At 39.1% G+C, this 23,948-nt stretch overlaps 1 protein-coding gene across 3 annotated transcripts in view; it reads left to right on the forward strand.

Moving 5' to 3' along the window:
- The window catches only part of ADAMTS16 (ADAM metallopeptidase with thrombospondin type 1 motif 16), a 228,314-nt gene that overhangs the window by 121,214 nt on the left and 83,152 nt on the right, over nt 1-23,948 (forward strand). For all 3 annotated transcript variants that reach the window (XM_075586023.1, XM_075586024.1, XM_075586025.1), the window contains 4 exons: nt 3,833-3,986; nt 11,282-11,377; nt 17,059-17,207; nt 18,601-18,773. In XM_075586023.1, coding sequence (XP_075442138.1) covers nt 3,833-3,986; nt 11,282-11,377; nt 17,059-17,207; nt 18,601-18,773 — 572 coding nt within the window. The remainder of the gene's footprint in view (nt 1-3,832; nt 3,987-11,281; nt 11,378-17,058; nt 17,208-18,600; nt 18,774-23,948) is intronic.

Raw genomic sequence — 23,948 nt, forward strand, 5'->3', positions numbered from 1 at the left:
ACACACACACAAACACACACAATACCCTCTCCCTCACACAATACCCCACCTCATACCCCCACCCCCTCATACCCCACACACATACCCTCACCCCCACACACAACCTCCCCCCCCCCACATTATTAAAAACGTTAAAGACAATTATAGTATAAGGGATTCAGAGATGTCTATTGGCTAAAAAAAATTATATTGTGTGTTAAATCTATGATTTATGATCTATGATTTTTTTTATCAGTGAGAATTAATTGATGTCTGTTGGAGCATTTATGAAACTAGAAACTAACAGAAACTAGCGAGACTGACATAAAATCAGTGACAGGTCTGGGGATTGCTGCTCTAAGTCCCATTCTAAATATTACGTTTTAAACTTCCCTGACAAAGAGGAGGTGGCTCCACTGCATATCAAATAGGGTCTATTGTCTAATTGAGAATGATGAGGCAATATTAAAATTAAAATGACAGCATTACTAGGGTTTCCCACTTGATCAGCACTGTTTATATTAGGGGGGAGGGGGGCCTGGAAGGTGAAGAGCTGCTCCAGCTTTCCTGTGCTGTCTACCATGGTCAAATAAGGGGCTTCAGCAGGTTATGTCTAGGTGGTAGAATCAGAGCAGGATGTAATTTCTCTCCAGAAGGACTTGGACAGACTGGAAACTTTGGCAGGTAAATGGCAGATGAGGTTTAATACAGATAAATGTAAGGTTATTCATTTGGGATGCAAGAATAAACAGGCGACTTACACATTAAATGGGGATAAATTGGGGGAATCCTTGATGGAGTGCTTGTAGACAGCAGGCTTACTAATAGTGGCCAAAAGTCATGCAGTAGCTGGAAAGGCAAACACGATCTTATCTTGCATCAAACGGGCAATGGATAGAAGGGAAGTAAACATAGTTCTGCCCCTTTATAAAGCATTAGTAAGACCACACCTTGAATATGGAGTACAATTTTGGGCACCACTCCTTAGAAAAGACATTATGGAACTAAAGAGAGTGCAGAGAAGAGCCACCAAATGAATAAAGGGTATGGACAATCTAACTTATAAGGAGAGGCTAGCTAAATTAGATTTATTTACATTAGAAAAGAGGCGTCTAAGAGGGGATATGATAACTATATAGAAATATATTCGGGGACAGTACAAGGAGCTTTCAAAAGAACTATTCATCTCAAGGGCAGTACAAAGGACTCGGGGTCGTCCCTTTAGGTTGGTGAAAAGGAGATTTCACCAGCAACAAATGAAAAAGTTCTTTACAGTAAGGGCAGTTAAAATGTGGAATTATTTACCCAGTGAGACTGTGATGACAGACACAATAGATTTGTTAAAAAAAAAGGTTGGATATCTTTTTAGAAGGGAAAGTTATCCAGGGATCTACCAAATAAGTAAACATGGGAAGAATGTTGATCCAGGGAGTAATCCGATTGCCAATTCTTAGGAGTCAGGAAAATTATTTTTTCCCCTTATTAAATATCATTGGATTATATGACACTGGGGTTTTGTGTTTGCTGTCCTCTGGATCAATAAGTAAGTATAGATATAGGACAAAGTATCTGTTGTCTAAATTTAGCATAGGTTTAATTTTTTCAACCTCATCTACTATGTAACTAAGTTTTGACTCCCATCCAGAATATAAATATTACCCCCTCTCTCCTTACCTGGAGGCCTCAAGTACCCCGCTGATCAGCCTACCCAACTTCTGGTGTGGGGCGGGGCCTACAAGAGAGGCCAGCCACAGCAGGGGAGAGGCTTGCTACATGGGGGGTAAGCTGGGGCCCACAGTCTGATGCAGATGTTGGTCAAGCTGCTGGGCTCGGTCAGAAGTCAAGCCAAACTACCAGCGCCGGCCAGGCCCCCGCAGCCGCCGGGCCCGGATCTTCAGTCATATAAACTTGTACTTATCAATCATCTATAAGAGTATAAAAGTGAAATATTTTGTAAAAGGCACAATATTGCTGATTTCATTTACACAATCACAAATAAGGCTGTTGAGTGGCAGATAGTGAAGAATATATAGGCATAGCTTATTTAATTTCTGTTTGACAAAACGCTAATTAGTTACAAATGACACTTGCAGCCAGTGCAACCTGGCTTGCTCGTCTACACCCAAGATCATCAGTTTTATTTTTGACATCAATTCCTTGAAAATAGGTTAGGTTGCAAATATAGTCTATATAGTAGTTGAACATTTGGCCACAATTGACATGGTCTTGTTGAGTTTCAGAAAAGAACAATACCGAAAATCCAAGACAAAAATGTATGTTTTCAAAGCTTAATGGGTCTAGATGTTGAACAACATACCTGCTGTCTCTTAAAATGTTTTCGCTCTACATGCTAAATTTTATCTTACAGTTCTTGGCATTTTATGGGAGTTGTGTGTATCAAAGTCTCATGGCTGCGACACCAAGGAAAACCTAAAGCAAAACGGCACAAAATGTATCAAAGACTAAAATTCATTTCATGCACTGTATACTGTATGTCCTTTTTTATTTAACAAATCTGATGCAATTGTTCTGCTTCAGCATTGTTTTGATCTTGAAACACACTAAAACATTTGACATTTCATAAATTGAAATAATTGTTAAACTTTTAATATGGGAGGAAACATTTTTCTTTGTCACAGAATGAGTAATTTTAAAAGAATCCAGTCCCGTCAACTAAAGCAGCAGTTTGTGCTGCCCGCAATTCTTTTTTAAAAGCTTACCAGAACTGGGGGCTCCCTGAAGGTGATTTTTGGTCCCCTGACCTCTGGGTACCACTCTGTTCCTGATAGCTAAGCAGAAAAAATGGCAGCATGATTAGGGATCGCTCCGATGGCCAATAGAAAGTCACAAAGTCATTGGAGATGCCATTGCGACTTTCTTTTTGTAGATGTCAAAACTGGTACAAAAATGTCACATATCTTAGAACTGGGTGGTCTCCAGAGGTCAGGGGATCATGGATCAGAACCAGGAGACCCCTGTTTCAAGAAAACTTCAAATAAATAATTTCTGCTTTACTTCATGTATCATTATCCAATGAATCTACATCTTATTTCCTTTTTAGCTCCTTACGCGCAGAAGTGGGTGAAGCAGTCCAAATTTGTTTCTCCGAATTTTCCGATTTTTCCATTCAAAATCCGTTCCGCTGTGTATAATCCACCGACTGATTGTCACAGTTTCAATCCACCATTAATCCAACACTGCCATTGGATACAATCCGCTGGTGGATTTTTTAGAAGCCAATCTGCGAATTCAGCAATCCGTGTGTGGATTCTTAAAATCTGTTGGTGGATTGGGGAATCCGCGAATGGATTGTCGGTGTTTAAAAAAATAAAAAAAAAAAACTGCAAAAGGCAAATCGCCATTTTTGAGACTGATGCGCTGAAATCCACAGACTAAAGGAACCGTCCAATCCACGGCGGGACCAAATGTGCCCATCTCTACTAACGCATCAAATTGATTTTTTTTGTTTCGTACCTTTTGGAATTGCTGGCCTCACCCCTTTTTTAGCTGCCTCTGGCATCTTTATCACATTAAGCTATCTGAGATACCATGCCCTGAAAAGCAGGATCCCACCGTTGGATTGCACAGATTGCAGAAAAACAAACAAAAAAAAAACCACAATAAAGCTTAATTAATTTGAGAAGTTTTTTTAAAAATATAAAATAAGCACATTTATGATTTTGGAACCAGGATGTATAATAATATGAATAAGCTACATAGTAACAAAGCGTAGCCATGGTAGAAACATATGACACAACTCCCGTGGTTTGGATGGAGCTCTCTTGGCAAATGACCTGTGATGTTTCTGGTAGATGATAATAGCACTTATAATAGTGTTGTCGTTTCCTTGCAGCACTGCTCAGGCTGTATGCCTCACTGACGATCCCAAGCCTGGGAAAGAATATAAATATCCTGAAAAGCTGCCAGGCGAGCTGTATGATGCCAACACACAGTGCAAATGGCAATTTGGAGAGAAGGCCAAGCTCTGCATGCTGGACTTTAAAAAGGCAAGACATAATAAACTGATGAATAGAAAGAAGAACATACAAATGTATTTCTTGAACATCATGTGCATGTTCCTTTATTTTGTGCCTAAACAGTACTAAGTTGAAAAGGTGCAAACACAGTGTGCGCTACTGAAAAAGATTGAGAGGTGGACTCCAGAAGATTAAAAAAAATGTATTTGTCCATGGTTAAAAACAGAGGCACAAAGAACCTCCTACACATTTCGCGCCACATAGAGTACCAAGCCTACGTGGGCATTCATTCCTAGATCTAGAGTATGGCAGGGCTCTTCAACTAGTTTTCCAAAAAGCCCAATTCAAAAAAAAATTGTCAAATCAAAAGGACACTAGAGCATTGTAATGTAATTTTGGATACCATTAAAGACTTACAAATCATATACGTCTAATATATTTTAACATCTGTAAAGTGTTTTTTATTCATATAAAGCTAATGTAAATATATGTGTGATATATAAATATACTGTATATATACATTAGCTTTATATAAATATATATTACACATTATATATATTTACATTAGCTTACTAGTAATTTTCAGTGTGGAAACAATTGCAAGAAAAATTTGAGAAAATCAGAGCACTACCAGTGGAACGAAAATAGAAAAAATACAGAGAGTGCATTACCATAAAAATAAAGCTGTTTATTGTGTCATATAGTAAAAAAACAGAGGTATCTCCCCACCTATGCGTTTTGCGCCGTAGGGCTTTACCAATGTACAGTATACCTCTGTTTCTTTCTATTTTTGTTCCACTGGTAGTGCTCCATTTTTCACAATTGTTTCTTGCAATCAACATAAACGGTAAACATAAAGGACCCTAGGACATGTGGGGTGAAATCAGGATGCTGCACTTATGAAGTGAGTTCAATTGTGACTTTACAGCACACCCTACAACTCAAGATGGCTGAAGGAAGGTATGACTCATTTTATGCGCTTTTTGTTTCTGGACACTATGGGGCTTATGCAGAGAGGTACGGTTCAAGAAAGGCTTAAATTCGCCGCAGGATTGGCATTTAATGTTGTGCTATGCAGGGTACTCCGGTAGCGCGGTGTGCATGAAATTGCTAATTAGGCGAGTTTCACTTGGCGTGAAACTCGCCATTCAGAGGCGCGCGGTATTTGCCCACAATACAGCCAACTTTTGTTGGCGGGCAAAATTTCCCCTAAACGCGCCATTTAGTAGCTCCGATTGGCGCGTACATGCGCATCGGAGCTACTGGAATCGTGCGTGTTTTATCATTGGCGAAATCACGCTTCTCGCCACACGTCTGGCGAATTTGAATTGGCCCGCCAAGTTCTCGCCACTAACTGCATAAATGCGGACATTTTTGCCTCTAACCTGGCGAAATTTACCTTAACGTACCTCTCTGCATAAGCCCCTGTATGTGATAAACCTTTAGTGCAGTGACTTGTGAGGTTTACAGGCAAGCGTTCTTTAGTATCTACCTATTCATACCTCATATATTAGGTGGTAGATACCACAAGGGTACCCTTGTTGGAACTTTGATATTTCACATTCATGTCAATTTTCTTGTTCTGAGCACCACACATAATGTTTTTGAAAACAATTGCACTAAGTTGTGTATGCCACTACAATGAAATTAGCAGGAGCAGACAGTAGAGGGACCATGCTATACTGTAGATGCCTAAGGACCACCAGTTGAAGAGCCCTGCACTGTGAGATATTATGGTAGGTTTAACAGAACCATATACCAATGGTACAGTATAAAGGCAAATGCTAAACAAGCAGAAAGCACATCTAGCAGATAATACAGCAATCCTCCCTAAAAAAACTCAATGTTTGTTCACAAGATTTTAACTGGGTGTCCTCCAGAGCTAAAAATAGTGCTATTAGGCTCACAGTGACCCCCAGTTCCCACCCCGTAAAAGAAATGGGGGCTACAAATAGTAACATAGAAGAAGGAACTGCTCTTTTAATGTAATGGAGCAGTGTATGTTTTGTCACAAGTAAGAAATAAAATGTTACAATATATATCATCAATATGTCACTGATAACATTTGTGTGTCAACCCACTTAAGCATATATTTTCTTTCTTGTTTATGGAAATGAAACATTGCTGTGGTACATAATGAAAGTGTAGCTTTTCTGATGAATGGATTTTTATGGTGCAATGCCGAGTCCTTTTTGGAGGTGCTGTTCAGAGAGCTTAGCAGCTCCCTGTACTTATGTAGAGAGGCAGTGCACCTTAAACAACTACAGAACTGTATGTTTCTGAGTTTGTGTCTCCAATTGCTGGCAAATTAAACAGCTCATTGTGACATAGAGAAAATAGGATTACACACAGGTATTTGTGATGAATAGAGTTACACACATAAGGTGACACAGTGTGGTGCAATAGCTTAAAAAAGTAAAGAAAGGAAATAATCATTACATTTTTTCAAATCTGCAACAATAGAACAATTTAATTATGTCATAATATCCCCAATAACTAATAATGCATCCATTGGTGTACATGATGAGTAAAAACCCTAATATTGCATTACACTATTTTGTATAGTCACTCAGTTCTGCATACTCCAATAATTTTCAAGTTACCTTATGCTATTGTTAAACTGATCCTGTTATTCTTACCTCTTCATAGGGAAAATGATTAATAAAATATAGAAACAAGGGTCCAGATACACCAAGCAGTGGTAAGGAAACCCTGGAGTTGTTATCTCAAAAATGTACTTATTTTTTTTGAGATAACAACTCCAATTGTCCTTACCACTGCTTGATGTATCTGAGCCAAAGAGTGGACAAGTGCTTTCGAAGAAGGCCAAAATGTAGAGCTATTTCTCTTGGATCATGTTTCACATAATCATAGGATGAGGACTGTGGTCTATTATTAGCAATAGGTCACATTGGGACAGTGCAATAAATCAGCACAAACTCTCCAAGTCATGAAAACATTACAGGACATGTTTACTAAGCAGTGCTAAACCATAAAGCACCTTACCTCCCATTCACCTATGGCTCATCCCTTCTGAGTAAACATGGCATGTAGTGTTTTTAGGAAACTGAAAAGATATAGTTAAATAAGTTAAATAATTAATAACAGGCACAGATCCACCTATTACAAAAGTGTTTGTCCCACATTACACTGTGCAAGAATGGTCTACTCTTTGCTGTTTAAACACCCTTTATCTTCTTCAATGTCATTGTGTGTTTTTCCTTTTGTTTGTCCTCTGCTCACCTGTGTGTTTAAGCTGGGGATGTATGTTTATGTAAAGATGTACAGATGCAGCGGCCGTTATTCAAATCACAGCGCAGTTTTCGTGTGCGCTGCTCCACACGGCATTAACGCCGCCAATCGTCCCAGGCACACGTGTTTGTCGCGGTTGCTTTGTTTGAATTTCATGGATTGTGTGCAATTAAATGCAATGAAATGAATGAATTATAATGTGTACAGTACTGTGCTACTGTGTCAATTTCAGGTGTTAAAAACCAGAACACTAAAATGCCATTTTCTGCACTCACATCTAAAGGCGGTATGGTTGGAAGCAATCCCGCGCCATGACATGGGTATTCCGAGGTATACACCGCGTGAAGTGTTCGAATAACGGCCGCTGCATCTGTAACTTTTGGGATTTATGCATACTGTGACAAACGCCCCTCTTTTGTAGCGCTAACGTCTGTCTGGGATCTTCCCAACACAGTCTTCTAGGGTTAATTATACAAAAACAGGATCATACAAAGTATTATGTTGCTTAACTCAGGCTTCTGCCTGCTTTATTTTCATCTCAGTAAGGGACTGCAGCTTTCACATGTGTAGGCATGAGGCACTCAGCTATTAACCTTCAGCGGTTTACTCATATCAGTGTTATAATATTTCCCAAACTGTTACTTCAAGAAACAAAAACCAAATCATATAAACAAAATCCTATCCCATTCAGGGATCTAACTACACAGCAGAATCAGCATCTCTAACTGCTGCTGGGCAAACTAACCTGGTTACCCAGCTTAAAACAATGCCCTCTCATTTAGGGTCACTAGATACCGCATACAGTCTTTTAGATACAGCAATAAACATTTGTTTGTCTTATCTGTTCGTGGCGGGAACTCGGTCCCAAGTGTCCAGGCAAATCCTCTGGTACTGTGATACTTGAAGGGGGCGTTCTCCCCGAACTGGATGCAGGGGAGCAGCGAAACCCAAGTCTCCAGACTCTAAGAAGAGAGACTGAAAAGCAACCCTCTTTGCTCTAAATACCTGTGCTAGTTATTAGGAAAGCAGGTGAGGGAGAACTAGACACATTGTAATCTGTGGTCTGGATTTTCAATCCACCAGCCTGAGTAAATGTGAATCTGTGGAATGGATCATTTTGCACTATTCCTGCACTTTCTGACCTAAAATGGGGCAGAAAGTTGCCTAACATCTTTGGACTATGTCACAATACATACAGTGTCATGGGAGACCAGGTATTTACACCTTTTTACCGGGATCATTCATTGAACAAAACAAGTTAGTAAAACAAATTGTCATTTATTCCTAGAAACAGACATATACACAGTGGATTACAAAATACAGAAGAAAACACACTCAATGGGTGTCTGAGCTACAAAACTGGACTTTCCTAGGTGAAATGGCACATAAAATAAAGTCTTTAGGTTGACCGGGACTTGTCCCGAAATGTCCTGGAACTCATATCGGCATGAAGTTCCTGACGTCACCGCTGTATCTGCTTCGGAGCTGCCAAAATTCCTTAACTGTGAGATTGTACCAAACGTCCTGGTACTCTTTTCGGCTTGCAATCCCAGTCGCGACCGCTACGTTCTATTCTCAGAACATGGCCCCGAAAAGTGGGACTTTTCTCACCTTGAAATTTCTGAAGCCGGCTCGCTGCTATTTTTCCAAGAGCATCTTTTGGTTATTTCGAATTTGCCACTGCTCTCTTGGCGCTTAGAATCTCTCGTCCGGATTGGCTGAGGCATCCTTATAGTATTTCAGAGTTCATTCATGAAATACTCCAGCCAATCCGAGCGTGGGAAAAATCCTACCATCCTTTCAGAGCGCTGCCAGTCTATCTAAGCCGGGCAAGCTCGGATTCTGAAAATAACAAGGGCATGCACCAACCTGGCACCTCTGCCACTTGTCAATCAGAAGCCACCCATGGAGTTAGGCTCCTCAAAGTCTGGGCTGGGGCAAATGGGGGTCCGATGACTTCCATTCATCCCAGGACGTGAGTACTTGAGGCTAATTCCGGTGCCCAAATGACTTTCACACCTCTGTGGATTTGATGTCCGGGACCCGAGCAGACTTGATGGCACCAAGCTTCATAGCCACATGGTCTCTCGGAACCGTGGACCTGGAAGTCCCCAGCTCATATACCGTGCACAAGCACACAAGCATATACACTTTATAAACATTAATAAAATTTACTTTTACATAGACATTTCCTAAGGCTTTTGGTTCTGGGGAATAGAATGAAAAAGCGTGCAGGTTCATTTTCCCAAGCCTTATCCCCACACACTGAAAACCTGACAGACTTTAAAAACCCTTGCAACCTTATCTATGGTTTGGGTAACCCCAAAACACCTATACCAGGTTCTAGGTGATCAGAGCTTTAACTGGGCATCCCCCTTATACTAGGGACCCCTTTACCATTTCAGGGACACCACACATCCGTATGCCCCATTTACCTTTCTGGTCTGTTCTGAAGCAGGGAAGTCGCGCAAGCGATTGAGTGAGTGAGTCGCGCAAGCGTTTTCAAGGGGAGATTTTGCCAGAGCAATGTGTCTCAATGTATCCGAGAATCCGACCTGATTCCCGGGTACATTTTTGGGGGTATCCATTAACTCTGCAACCTCGCTACCTAGACACATTCTGACAAGACTTTCTCCGTAAACCCCTCCTTGAAACTCATAGCCTAGCGATCTCTGCTTGCTGGCACACCTGGAAAGGGTAAGACACAGAAAATTCTTTATTGTCGCATAATTACATAGATTGCAGATACAATAACCAGGATCAAGAGCTGACACTCTAAAATCTCAAATATGGGTAAGAGGTAACCAGACGGGCTTAACCTTTATTGTGAGTCTTTTTACCCCCTCACCGTCACATACAGAACTCAGGTTTCTGGGTCTAGCTGTAGTCTCGTCTCAACCACTTAGCCTCCAAAATGAGTGAGTGTATCGTGCAGACCAGGGCAACAGAAATGTGCTGCCAGGTTTCCACCCCGGAGTTGTCTGGGTGAACACATCTGGCATAATTGTAAGCAATCCTTGAAATTGAAAGGTGGTACGGTATTGTAACTGCAATTATTATTATTAAAGTACTGGTCCAGGTATGTTTGATGGTAAGTGGCTTTGGGTTCCAATTGCTAGTCTGTTTCATAAATGTGCAACGCTTTAATTACAAGCAGCTAACTGGACATTACTGTATGTAAGACTAAAAAATCTCATTTCCCCCTTTCCACTGAGCAAGGATTTAAAATGCCTTTCATTTAAAATAACCCATATATTTTAAAGTATGATTTGTATTTTAAAACATATGTAAGTTACCAGAAGACTCCCATCATGTTTATTAAGTACCTGATTAAAGAAATAAAAAATGCTCTTAGCACACCATATAAATCAACAATAAAACCAAAAGGTTATTAGTACTGTTTGTACTCGTTTGACACCAGAAAATTTTTTTTTTTTTAAATAAATCAATTCTATAGTATTAGATAATAATGACTGTTTTGTTTTTCAACTCAATTCCATTTTAATATGTTTTAAAGCATCCTTTGATTTCTATAGCAGGTTTAACCCACCTCCCAAGCAGTGTAAGATCTTTGCAACATTTTCTTGTTTGGGATAATTTGTTGCAAATGTTCCCAGCAGTTTGAGCTGTAATCTGTAACAATAGATAATGTTACCTTAGTAATATAAGGATACATTGTAGCTGCTGCGTTACACTGACTGAAGCCTTTATGTTAGAGACACAAGCAGGATTTTGACAGATTTATAATAGGAGCACCATTGCCAGTTTAGTTAAGAATGAAGAATTATTCATAATCACATGTTTTACATATACAAATAATAAGAAAAAAAGTTGGAATGTCGTATTGCTGCTTTAAAAAGGCCCTGACACATCTTAGGAAAGATACAGTGCTTCAGGGTGTTTAAAATCTTTCTCACACCATTTGATTGATAATAATTGAATTGATTTGATTATGATTGGAACACAAAGTGTAAGGACTACTAAGCTCTTGATTCGTTATGCTTTTGGGTACTTGTCTTTACCTTGTGGAACACTGTTATAATATATGTTGTACTTTGTTTTGTTTCATTTAGGATATTTGTAAAGCACTTTGGTGCCACAGAGTAGGAAGAAAATGTGAGACCAAATTTATGCCGGCAGCTGAAGGAACGATATGTGGGCATGATATGGTAAGAATGATATACTGTAGTATCCAATACAAAATGTATTGTGGGGCAGTCTTTCAAAATATTAACCTACTGAATGAGATTTGAATAATATCATTTTGTCATATATATTTTTAGGGTGGAATGCAACATAATAATAATAATAATAATAATAATAATAGTAATAATAATAATAATAATAATAATAATAATAATAATAATAATAATAATAATGAATCCATTGTCTTCCCAGCAATTAAGGTACAAAAAAACCTATTTAAAATAAAAATTATATATCTAATATAACTTACACATCATGGACAAAGAATGTCTATTAAAAAAAAAAATATAATATATATATATATATATATATATATATATATATATATATATATAAAACTATTTACATGTCATGGACACCAAGCTATATTAAAAGAATGGAATATCTAATACAATTTACATGTTTTTTCCCTTTCCTCTTCAGGGAGCTCTCCAACATAATTAATGGAGCTTAACCTTCTCTAGCCACTTCCCTCCTGAGTACCTATGTGATTGTATAATAGCCTTTACTTTATGAATTAAGTGAGAAGGTATCATTGTTTTGAAATCACTCCAGTGATAACATGAGCTCAGGATATAATGGGGACAGGAAATTGTGAACGCTGAAAGTAGCGAGAAGTATTTAACGTCTGTTCCATAAGAGTTCTCCAAAGTCTATTGCACTCTGAGTGATATCAGGAGGGATTAAACATTGGAGCAAAAAACTATAGCACATCTGTTGAAATATTGACTCAAATATCCACACTAATTGTTATACTATCACCTCTGAAAATAGGGGATTTCTAATCAGGCATTTGTTTCTGCAGATCCTAAATCTGTGCCATTTAGAACTGCCCAGATATCATTTCTTGCAGGTGTTGCATGTAGAATGTGTTATTACAGAAAAATGTTCTTTTCAAAGCGTGCTTTCATTTCGTGCTGCCGGTGTATACATTTAGTAGAAAAGCCTTTGTAACAAGGAGCATACTTCTTAATATATGGTATTTGGAGCATAGGAAGACAAAGGGACTTATGAGTCAAGCCCTAGAAGTGGCGCCATTTAAATAGTTTTCCCTATGAGTGAATATAGGAAGTTTCTCTGATTTTGCCCCACTTGCATCATAAAGTAACATGGGAAGTTGAATAATAGTACAGCAATATAAAGATCTAACAAAAGTCTCATGTATCATATACTTTAATGCGTGGCAATATTTTCTATATGACTTTTGATCATTGGTTTCAGATGTCTGTGAATCCAAAAAAAATGCAAGGCTAGAACAGGCATATTTCTTCCATTTGACAAGTTTCTTCCATTTGAAGCAGAATGGAAAAGAGAGAATAACGTTTCACTTTTTATGGAATTAAATGTAAGCTTGAAACAAAGCAGAATAATTGACCACCAAAGTCATATTAGTTTCAAACAGTGTGCCTCGCAATTTGGAGGACATATATACAATCCTTACTTTCCCCCCAATCACTTATTTTGGGGATAGTATCTCTACCTATTTGTCTTGTTTCACTGTTGTCACTTCTCCTTAGTGTGTATTCATAAATTATGGGCCTCTGACAATGTTCTTTTGTGTTGAAACACTGCCTATGAAAGTTTGATGTAGCCTTGAGCGATACAGAACATTGTGCTATAACAACAGTGCCGCAGAGACTACATTTAAAAACTGTAACAGCTCTCCTTGAAACCTTTCCCATCTCTTAAGTTGCCAAGACCATAAAGTGCCAAGTATGTCAGGATGTGAGCCCTTGTCAAGTGCTCATTGTTTGTTTAGGAGAGAGGAAAGGGGAACTGTTTTTCTTTCTCAGGGAATCGTTTCAAGATCTGGGCACCTTCTGCTCCCAGCCTTAAAACCACCTTCCTGCGGAGATTAGTCAACTGGAGGAGCTGAATGAGTCTAGGCATCACAAAGGAATGGCTTTCAGCGAAGGCCATTTAGTTCATGTTCATAGGGTTTAAATTTAACAATTTAGTGAGTTTATGCAAATACAATCATTACACATTTTAACAAATGAGGGTTCATGCCAACAACCTTCTTTCTTATGAGTTGACACTTATTATTATTCAGTTTATGAGATGATATTCTGTACACGTACTGTGCATTTAAGCATTGGTCCACAAAAGCAGTGCAGTGATGTACATATGATTCAGAAACATTGTCACCTATTTTCACATCTGTTTTCTGCTTTCCCCACTAAAGTGTCTTAGAATATATACCAGTTTCTATAAACATTCAATTTGTATGACTTATATTTCAGAAAGATGGCAAAAGTAAAAGGAAATTGATATTATGTATCACTGCAACAAAATAGTTTGACACATGAGACAAGTCCAGGCACAAATATCTCTTAACAAATCATGTGAAGCTGAATAGAAAAAAGCAGATCTGTTCACCAGTGGTGATCAAAAATATGTTGTCCTCACAGGTCTGTGTGAAAAGTCTTGGGCGGAATAGCTTCTGCCTTGATTTGTATTGTTTTAGTGATCAGCATTAATTGTGTTATAGTATAGTACATCTAGATTCAAACATATCTCAAGAAAGTCTACATTATAAAAGACTTAAGGACCTGAACATGTAAATCTGGGAGGCAAGACGGGAAAGGGCGTGTATGATTGAAACTTTGAAATATATCAAGGGTTTCAACAAGGTACAGGAGGGAAGCATATTTCGGAGAAAGACGTGTCCTAAAGCTGGAGGGTGGCCGGGAGAGGGGATATGTGAGAAAGTCTTCCTTCACAGAAAGAGTGGTTTTGGAATAGCCTCTCAACATAGAGGCTAATACAGTAAGGGAAGTACAAAAATACTTGGGATAGAAATGCAGTATGGATATCCTAAATTGAAAAAGAAAGCCAAGAATAAAATATGATCTGAGGTTTTATAATAGATAGCAAAATGGGGAGACTAGGTGGGCTATGTGGTCCCTATCTTCTGTCATGTTCTAAGGGGGGAGATTTATTAAAGTCTGTTGCAGGTTAAAATCCTGATCCAGTGTAAACTTTCTGCAACTTAGGTCCATGCCAGTTAACTCTGGATTGGCGGCATTACACTGCAATGGACCTTATTGTATGTCCCCCTCCCTCCCTCCCCCCCATATTTCAATGCAAGCTGTACATTCTTTTTATGTTTCTTTATTGTTGGTGCACAACAATGTGTTTTCTGTGTTGGTATTACAACTCTGTTTGATTTATTCCTGTTTTCAAGCTGCATAAAGACATCCCCAAAGAATCTCCTTCTTGTTTTCTAAAGGTTCAGTGGGAACTCAATTGTAGTGACTCATGAAGCTCTCACAATAACCCTAATCATCTTTAAAGAATCGTGTAATTGCTTCACACTAGAGCTATCACATACTTAAACCCACATATATGTAGTAGGTCTGTTTTAGGTTTATGGATTTCTCAAGGAAAACTAGTTGTGAAGGTTACGGAAATGACACAGATAATATCTCCAGCATAGCTTGCAAGAGGACGAGAGCTGAAATGCAATATGTATCATTTTGGATCCTGAAAAACACCCTGATCTCCAATGTACCAAATGCTAATAATTTAGAGCCATGACGACCAGGTGTTTTGGGACTAAAGAATAAAGTCACTGACCTGTAATTACAAGGTGCTGAGATAAAGATTTACAATTATTCTAGTCTGTCGGAAGAAATAGGTCTTCACCTTATGATATATCCTTAGATTGAATTCTCCTTTTTTTTTCTCCCATAGCCACGTTATAATATCTATTTCATAGCATTGTGATTCCGTGTTGTAATTACAGTATATTATCTTTTGATTCTTCCTAATTACATGCTGATGACAGCCAAGTCAATTGGAGTTTCCGTGCGATAGTTCACTGATTGTCTATTGAGGTTTAATGAATAACCCCCTATGTTTTTAAAAAGTAACACATTTTTTGGTAATGAAGGCAAGGTTTAATTTCAATGCATAGGCAAACAAATCTTAAGACTAAATACCGTATTCTCAGCCTATGATATCATTTTAAAATACAGTGCTGTATTTTCTTCACAAATAGTATTCCTGCTAATATTGTTTCATTCTTATTAGTGAATGTCTTCTTACTTGGTTGCCCTACCCTTGCTGATCTATGTTGGCATGGTCTACACCAGGAGGGGGCAACGCCAGTCCTCAAGGGCCACCAGCAGGTCAGGTTTTTCGGATATCCCTGCTTCAGCACAGGTCGCTCAATCAGTGGCTGAGTTGAAAATTGAGCCACTTGTGCTGCCACAGAGCTATCCTGAAAACCTGACCTGTTGGTGTCCCTTGAAGACTGGAGTTGCCCACCCCTGGTCTACACACAAGGTTAATCGGATCAAAATACTCTGTTTGCCATCTGAGCAAAATGCCACATTGAGGGGTTTATTCACTGTCCAAAGCTGAATGTCACTTCTCCTTAGTGTAGAAATACATAAAAACATGAAGCAAATTACCTAAGGAAACATCTATAGTTTTCTTCTTCATCCAATCCTTTGGGGAAGACTGTATCAAGTTGTACTATCCATTACAGTAGTGACAATAGCACACTACCATACAGCAGCTCCCATTCAAGCCAATAGGGTTTTTTGTGCAGTAAGAACCGATCAGCACTCTCACACTGTAATAATGAACTCTCGGAGACTCGGAAATAGTTAAACATCTGCTCAGATCTCAACACACTGAAATGTAATTTTCAACTAATATCTTGCCGTGAAGCTTCTGTCAGATAGGTGACAATGGCACAAACTGATTTGTAGTGATAATACCAATAGTATTATTCCCCACATGTGGTTTTTCATGGAGTATAAACTCCAGACTATCCTGTTCGACAGAGATACCTTTGACATGTATTAACAGTTTTGGTATCACCCATTAGTACAACACACTGGGTTCATCCACTGTATTGGTATTATCACTACAAATCAGTTTGCGCCATTGACACCAACCGTTTTCAGTGCTATCTTATTGCGATTTGGAGACCGCAGGTGTTTCGGCTGCACCTGATTGGAGCACTTTACTAGTCATAGTCATAATTCTTAGACTTATTCCCACCAGTATCATGCTATAAATTTGCCCCTTTTTCTATGTATTTGTGTTAGAAAGGTGAGCCTGACATCATTTAGAATGCATGTTTCCTGCCATGAAATGCAAGGGATAGAAAACGGGGCCAACTAGAACCATTTCCAGCATATTTTCTCTTCTCATAGTTACATTGTTGTTTATACTTGACAAGGTATTTGTACTTTCCAATGACTCCTCTTTTCTATCGATATGTAAAGATGACAGGAAGGACCGTAAGATACATGGTCCATACATATTAAGTTATGGTACAGTATGCTACAAGACACCTCTCAGTACATGAAGGTGACATAGCATTGAACCACTTTGTAATTATGGTCCATAATGCATATATAATACAACTTAATTTCCCCTTTTGCTCCTTGGTCTTTGTCTATTAATACCCTCTATGTGCCTCAGTCATCAAAAGCAGTATGTGACACAAAGTCCTCAGCCTATGGTAAATGACCCACAGTGTCTCTTGTCACAGATAGATGTTGCCTCTCTGTTAATATTTGTGTACACTATCTATTATTTGTGATGATATGTATGTAGTGAGTGAGCTATGGGAAGTTTTGTAGAAGAAATAATAATGTTACAGTTGTGGTGTTTACTGTTTCAGTGGTGTCGAAGAGGGCAATGTGTGAAACATGGTGATGAAGGACCAAAACCTACAGATGGTCAGTGGTCAGAGTGGTCTGCATGGTCACCTTGTTCAAGGACATGCGGGGGAGGAGTCTTATACAAAGAGCGTCATTGTAATAACCCACGGTACCTTATTTTGTTATTTTAATATCTTTACTGTGAGTTTTCCAAGAGCACACAGAAGGTCGGAGAGAAAAGATAGATTATTTCATTATTTATTATCAAACATTAAAAAAGTTATGGTGAGTAAACAAAAGTGACAAAAACCCTCCACAGTACAGTAAATAAAGATACCACTTGTGGTGAATTTGCATGTTTCAGACAGGGTCTGCAGATGTGACTGAGACATGCCAATGCACCACAAGTGGAATCTTTATTTATTATTTATAAAACCAAATGACAAATCCCTGAGTTCTGACCAGTTTTTCTCCTTGTTAGAAATGTACTTTACTCAAACAACATCTAGGCACACTTTAGATTAGTATTTATTGTTTTTTGACTTTTGGTCTCCCCTGAATTACTTCTCTGTCAATAAGCACTTTCTGCATTTTTAAAACATATTAGACCTCATGGTTAAAACTATTGTAGAAAAGCTACACATTCTTCCTGCTATACATTTTTGTGCTGTTAGTGAACCATGAAACTACTTAATATGTTTCACTTCAGTTATTACACTGCACACAAAAAATCGAGATCACAGTAATAATCTAAGTAGTTGTAAATGTTTACCAATGGGAGGTCTCACGAAAGTCTTAGGTGACATAATTGCACTGCTATAGTATTGCATTACAGTCACCATGTCATCATGAGATTTGGATTCAGGCCTGGTAATCTGATTTCCCATCCATCCAAGTGTTTTCTGGTCCACATAATCAAGTAATGACGTGCTATCTCATTAATATTAGAGGTATGCTTCCGGGTTCTGTACCCGACAAGGGTCATATCATGTATTTAAGAGGTGTCAATCTCACTCATTTTGTTATTGTGCTCACTTGTTCTTTGACACATTATTTAATAAAGTATATTACACTACCGCTGAAGTGGTGAATGTCCCCTGAGTGCAGCTGCCTTCTTTCTGATATGCTGCGGAGTTAAGTTGACAATAATTGTATTTGCCATTTGGTAAATTGACTTGCAAGGTTGATTGATATATTTAAGAAGTACCATGATTTAGCAATGTACTGTACTATTTAAGTTATTCTAAGAATGTCAAAATATCCCAGTAATAGCAAAAAGCCCCATTACAGATGTAACTGAATAGAAGCTACAAAGAAGGTTATAAGGGATATATTGTATGTAATATATAATTCAATATATATTTTCCCTAAATAACTATCTATAATAATTAAGTAATGTCTTACCCTCCCACCCTCACTCCATCCACAAGGCATTATTCTATACATTAATAATGTATTAAAGTCTAAAACCTTAATACGTTTATTTTTAACTGACTGGTCCTTCACGTTTGCTATATTTAACATAGGTTTATTTATTGTTTTGTTTTTGTCCATCATTACAGGCCCTCTCATGGAGGAAAGTTCTGTGAAGGCTCTTCACGTTCATTTAAACTTTGTAATAGTCAAAGCTGTCCCAAGAACAGCATTGACTTTAGAGCCCAGCAGTGTGCAGAGTACAACAGCAAACCATTCCGAGGCTGGTACTACAACTGGAAACCCTACACCCGCGTGGAAGGTATAGATCAAATCAAACGTCGAACTATAACAATGTTTTAGAAAATGTAAAAAATATTTTTTTTTCTTCCATAAAAATAAGCCATGTCCAAACGCCTAATCCATATGTTGTTAGTCTTCTCCCTGTTGTGGAAGATTTGACCTGCACTTATTTTCTACATAAGGAGATGACGACTACACAGCTTATTGAATAAGGAGCACTTGTTTGAACAGTATTTTAATACTGTATCTTATGTAACTATTGGCAATTTTTAGTCCATATTTGGCACTATCTAGAAGATAAAGAGGAGGGATTTTCCCATTGAATTTGAAATATAATTGTTTGTACTTAATACATTTCCACATAGAGCCCTAGCCACACTGTATTTAAGGAATACATGAGAAATTGCTTAACATATACTGTAAATGTAGTATAGCCTGATTTTCCACAAAATATTATTAGGTTATGGTTCCCTAGTCTAAATATAGAAATATATATATAAATTACCCAATATTTTAATACTTTTAAACCAGCAGTCCAAGCTGCCGTTTTTTTGTTTGTTTTTTACATTTCTTTCCCTTTAATTTGTGCATCAATACAATCCACACCATGATAAGTAATTCTCTAGGTTGCCAATCGATCGGTCAAGATTTGGCTCTGGGGTTCACTAAATGGCTGTCAGTGTAGCAGAATAGGACAAATATGCAAAGTTCTGTGAGGAAGATCATGTGACCAGGCAGTCACTATATACAAATAATGCACTGCTAGAGGGAGGGCAGGGCTCAAAAAGAAGTGTGCCCGAGCCTGTTTCAGAAGAGGAAAGGGATGTCACTTTGTAAATGGTTGCTATAGAAACAAAAAATGCATGTGACATTACAATACATTAAAAATATATTTCAGAGTTGTTTTTTTTCAGAGTTGTTTTTTTTTTTTTAAATGCTCCAAGTATTTTCTCATAGTACAGAACTGATTTATTTTAAAAAATGACACATGTAGGATATTGCTTGGTCTGCAGCTTTAAGTGGCATTAGTGATGTTGGTGTGACCAACACTGGTGACATTTTAGAGCTATAAAACCAGTCAACATAGCAGCCCATGCTGTCAGCAGCCTTTGTCAAGTATCCCTTTTAAGTAGCAAGCAAACTGGAGTTTAAAAGAGCATTCAAAAGGAGTGCACAACAGTTACTGGCCCTGATTCCTGCATTTGAACTATGCTGGAAAGGAGTATATCTCTATCTCAGACTGCACAACTCAGAACTTAACTATAGTTGTGATGCTGCCTCTACTATTTATATTTGCTGTGACCTCACGTCTTTTTAAATTAAGCACTTCCTTCCACCAGCCTCATTATGTCTCTAACTCTATTCATATATCTCCATCTCTCCTTCCTTCACCACTTCTCATTTAACATGTACTCCTTTCGTATCTGTGTCCTCTGACACTGCACAGCTATATTCCCTGCACTAAAACACACCCCTACAAAACATCCTCACACATTCTCTTTCTTTCCATGCTTCTCCTCCTTGCTTCTTGAGATATCTCCCCCAATCCTGGTCCCTGGTGCCTTTCTACATGCTCTCGTCTTCGCCTGCCAAATGCAATTTCTACTCCTTCTGGTGTCAGAACCTCATACCCATCCCCTGCCACCCTCCCCTCTCCCTTTATCCTGTGCCCTTTGGAATGCTCGTTCCCTTTCTAACAAGTTCCTTTCTGTGCATGACTTCTTTCTCTCTCACTCTCTGCTCCTATTTGCTATAACTGAGACCTGGCTCACTCAGTCTGCCTCTGCTCTGGAAGCGGCCCTCTCTCATGGTGGCCTCTCTCTCTCACTCCGCGCCCTGATGCAGGGGTTGAGGTGTAGGGCTCCTGCTCTCCTCTCTCTGCCGCTACCGAACCCTTCCTATTCCTCCATCTCTTGCTATTCCCTCCTTTGAAGCTCACACTGTTCAGATCTTCTCTCATCTCCCTGTCCACATGGTGGTCATCTATCGCCCACCTACCTCTACTCATCCCCCTTCTGCCTTTCTCCCTCACTTTGAATCCCTCTTTCTTTCCCTCCTCAGACTCCCCTGTTCTTCTCCTTGGGGACTTCAACTGCCACATTGATGACCCCTCTCTCCTTTGGGATGCCGCTTTCTCTCTCTAACCTCTTCTTTTGGCCTTAAACAGTGGATTGCAGCTAGCACCCACACGGATGGCCACTATCTAGACCCGGTGGCTTAACTTTACTCTCTCTGATTTCTCCATTTCCCCCTTTCCTCTCTCTGACCATCACCTCATCTCATTTTCTATCTCTCGCTTTTCTTCTCCATCTCCATCTACCCCTCTTTTCTGCAGAAACCTGCGCTCTAGTAACCTTTTCTTGGGGTTGAGGAGGAGCGCTGGATAGTCTCGTGATATGTAAAAAAATATAAATATATATAGTGCAGACGGTAATTCACTGCTATGAAAAATATAAAAAATGTAAGAAATGAACTCACAAAAATCGTATAAAATCACTGCATGTCAGAGATCCTTCTCTCTCTGACTGGAGCCCTTTGTGTAACTGGAGTCTGTATCCTCTCAGTGAAGTGGATGATATGAAAATAAAGAAAACCACAAATAGTGCAAATAGTATAAACTATACAAATGTATTATACACAGGTGATCAGGAAACTCACATTTTCCATAATAAAGATGGGTGGTGGAGAGAACCGCCGATAGAAGCAGGCTGCTGTTCGGTGCTTCACTTTCCCCTCACAGTGTAGTTCAGTGTCAATCTGTGCCGTCGCGTCACTTCCGGTTTCGCGTCACGGGTGAGGGCGGGAAGCCAAAATGGGAGCGATCTCAGCAGTAGTTTGCCAGTCCTTCCAGGCGCAGAATCTCTCAGAACTCTAACTCTACGCGTTTCGCAACAGCTTCGTCAGGAGTACAATTGTATGGGTGTGCTCTAGTGTAATATATAGGCCCATCAATTAATGTAGAAAAAATCGTGAATTCGTTAAAAAGTGAAAGTTAACCCCCTCAGCGCTCACACATAGCGCGAGGTCCAAAGCCCCTATAGTGAATATATACATAAATACATGGCTAGCTAATCTTTATTAAACTAAAAGAAGATAAAATATGAAGTTTTTTAATTCAGAACATATTGGTGTAAATAAAAATGTTTCTAAATAATGTATACACACTAAAATGTTCCTATATTCTGTTTCCTAAAAATACACTGACTGCGTATAGAAGTGGAGAGGTATATGGAGGAACTAAAAAGAAGATAGACATAATTATTAATCATTGCACAGTGTTAAATAAAAAGACCTAGACGTCATATAAAATAAAATCAAATAGATCATATGAAGGAGGGACACATCCTTAGTGAAATATACCCATAAATTACATAAATATAAATTTCTATATGTGTTTGAAGGACAGTTTAGAATATTAATAATAAATGTTATAAAATATTGATAATAAATGTTATAAAATGCATTATAAAATACCTTTAAAATATAGAATAACCAGTATACTATGCATGCTGTGTAGTATTTAGACTAGAAAAGCACCAATATCTATGTCTACATTGAGACCTAGGGGGGACATGGTTTGCATTTTGTGGATCCAGTATGTTTCTCTTCTGGCCAGACTATTTAGTCTATTGCCCCCCCGCCAATGTTTGCTGACTTGTTCGATACCCATGTCATGTAAGTGTATCCAGCGCTCCTCCTCAACCCCAAGAAAAGAATACTCCACATCCTGGGATTAGGAACGATCCCATCAGATGGAGGTTGAGCTGCTGTTGTACACTGTATTTCATTTTATTTAACACTATATGGTGATAGGTTTATTGTGTGTACTTAAGGTGTGTCACTTATCACACTGATCACTATACTGTTTAGGAAGCGCCCAGTCCATCCACTTCCCCCACTCCCTCGCTCTAGTAACCTACCAGCATTTGATTCCACTTTACGCTCCTCCCTCTGATCTTTCAGTTCTGCTACAGACCTTAACAACCTGGTCAGGAACTACAACTCTGCCTTATCCTCCTCTCTTATCTACTTGCCCCACTTTCTCTCTGCCGTTCCCACCCTTCTAACCCCAGACCCTGGCTAAATTCCCATACGCGCATGCTGCGTTCCTCCACTCGTTCCTCTGAACGCCTCTGGAGGAAATCTCACACTCTTGCAGACTTCCTTCACTACAAATGAATGCTGTCCTGTTTCAACTCTTCAAGCCTCTTTTAGGCTAAATAAACCTACTTTTCTTCACTAATCAACACACACAAGTCTAACCCTCGCAAACTCTTCTCTGGCTTTGACTCTCTACTCAGATCACCCTCGGCTGCCTCCTCTTCTTCCGCCATCTCACCTCAGGACTTTGCTGACTATTTTAAGGAAAAGGTGGAAACCAGACGTCAGAACATCCCCTCTGTTTCCTCCTCCCATCCCACACCCCTTCCTCAATCTCCTCCTGCCTTCCTTGACTCTTTTTCCGCTGTCTCGGATGTGTTACTGCTGATCTCCTCTTCTCCTCCTACCACTTGCCCTGTTGACCCCATTCCCTCCAAACTCCTAAAACCTCTTCCTCCTACTATAATCCCTACGCTCACACACATTTTTAACTCTTCCCTCTACTCTGGTACCTTTCCCTCCTCCTTCAAACATGCAACAGTTGTACACATACTCAAAAACAGCAAGCAGCTTGACCCTACATATCTTTCTTACTATCAACCTGTCTCCCTCCTGTCTTTTGCCTCCAAACTCCTTGAATGTCTTGTATTCTCTTGTTTGCTCCATTTTCTCAACACCTATTCTCTCCTAGACCCGCTACAATCTGGCTTCCGCACTGCTCACTCCACTGAAACAGCCCTCACTAAAATAACTAATGACCTCCATGCTGCTAAAGACAGAGGTCATTACACTATGCTCATACTACTTGACCTCTCTGCAGCATTTGACACCGTGGACCACCCTCTTCTCCTTCACATTCTCCATACTCTTGGTATTCATAACAAAGCTCTATCCTGGATCTCCTCCTACCTCTCCCATCGTACTTTCAGTGTCTCTTTTGCCAACACCTCCTCCTCTATCAATCTCTCTGTGGGGTACTCCAGGGCTCTGTCCTGGGACCTCTTCTCTTTTCTCTGTACACACTTTCTCTAGGTGACCTAATCACATCTCTTGGGTTTAAATATCACCTCTATGCTGACAAACACAAATTTAC

This window comes from Ascaphus truei, chromosome 2 (genome assembly GCF_040206685.1).
Source record: "Ascaphus truei isolate aAscTru1 chromosome 2, aAscTru1.hap1, whole genome shotgun sequence".
Taxonomy (NCBI): domain Eukaryota; kingdom Metazoa; phylum Chordata; class Amphibia; order Anura; family Ascaphidae; genus Ascaphus; species Ascaphus truei.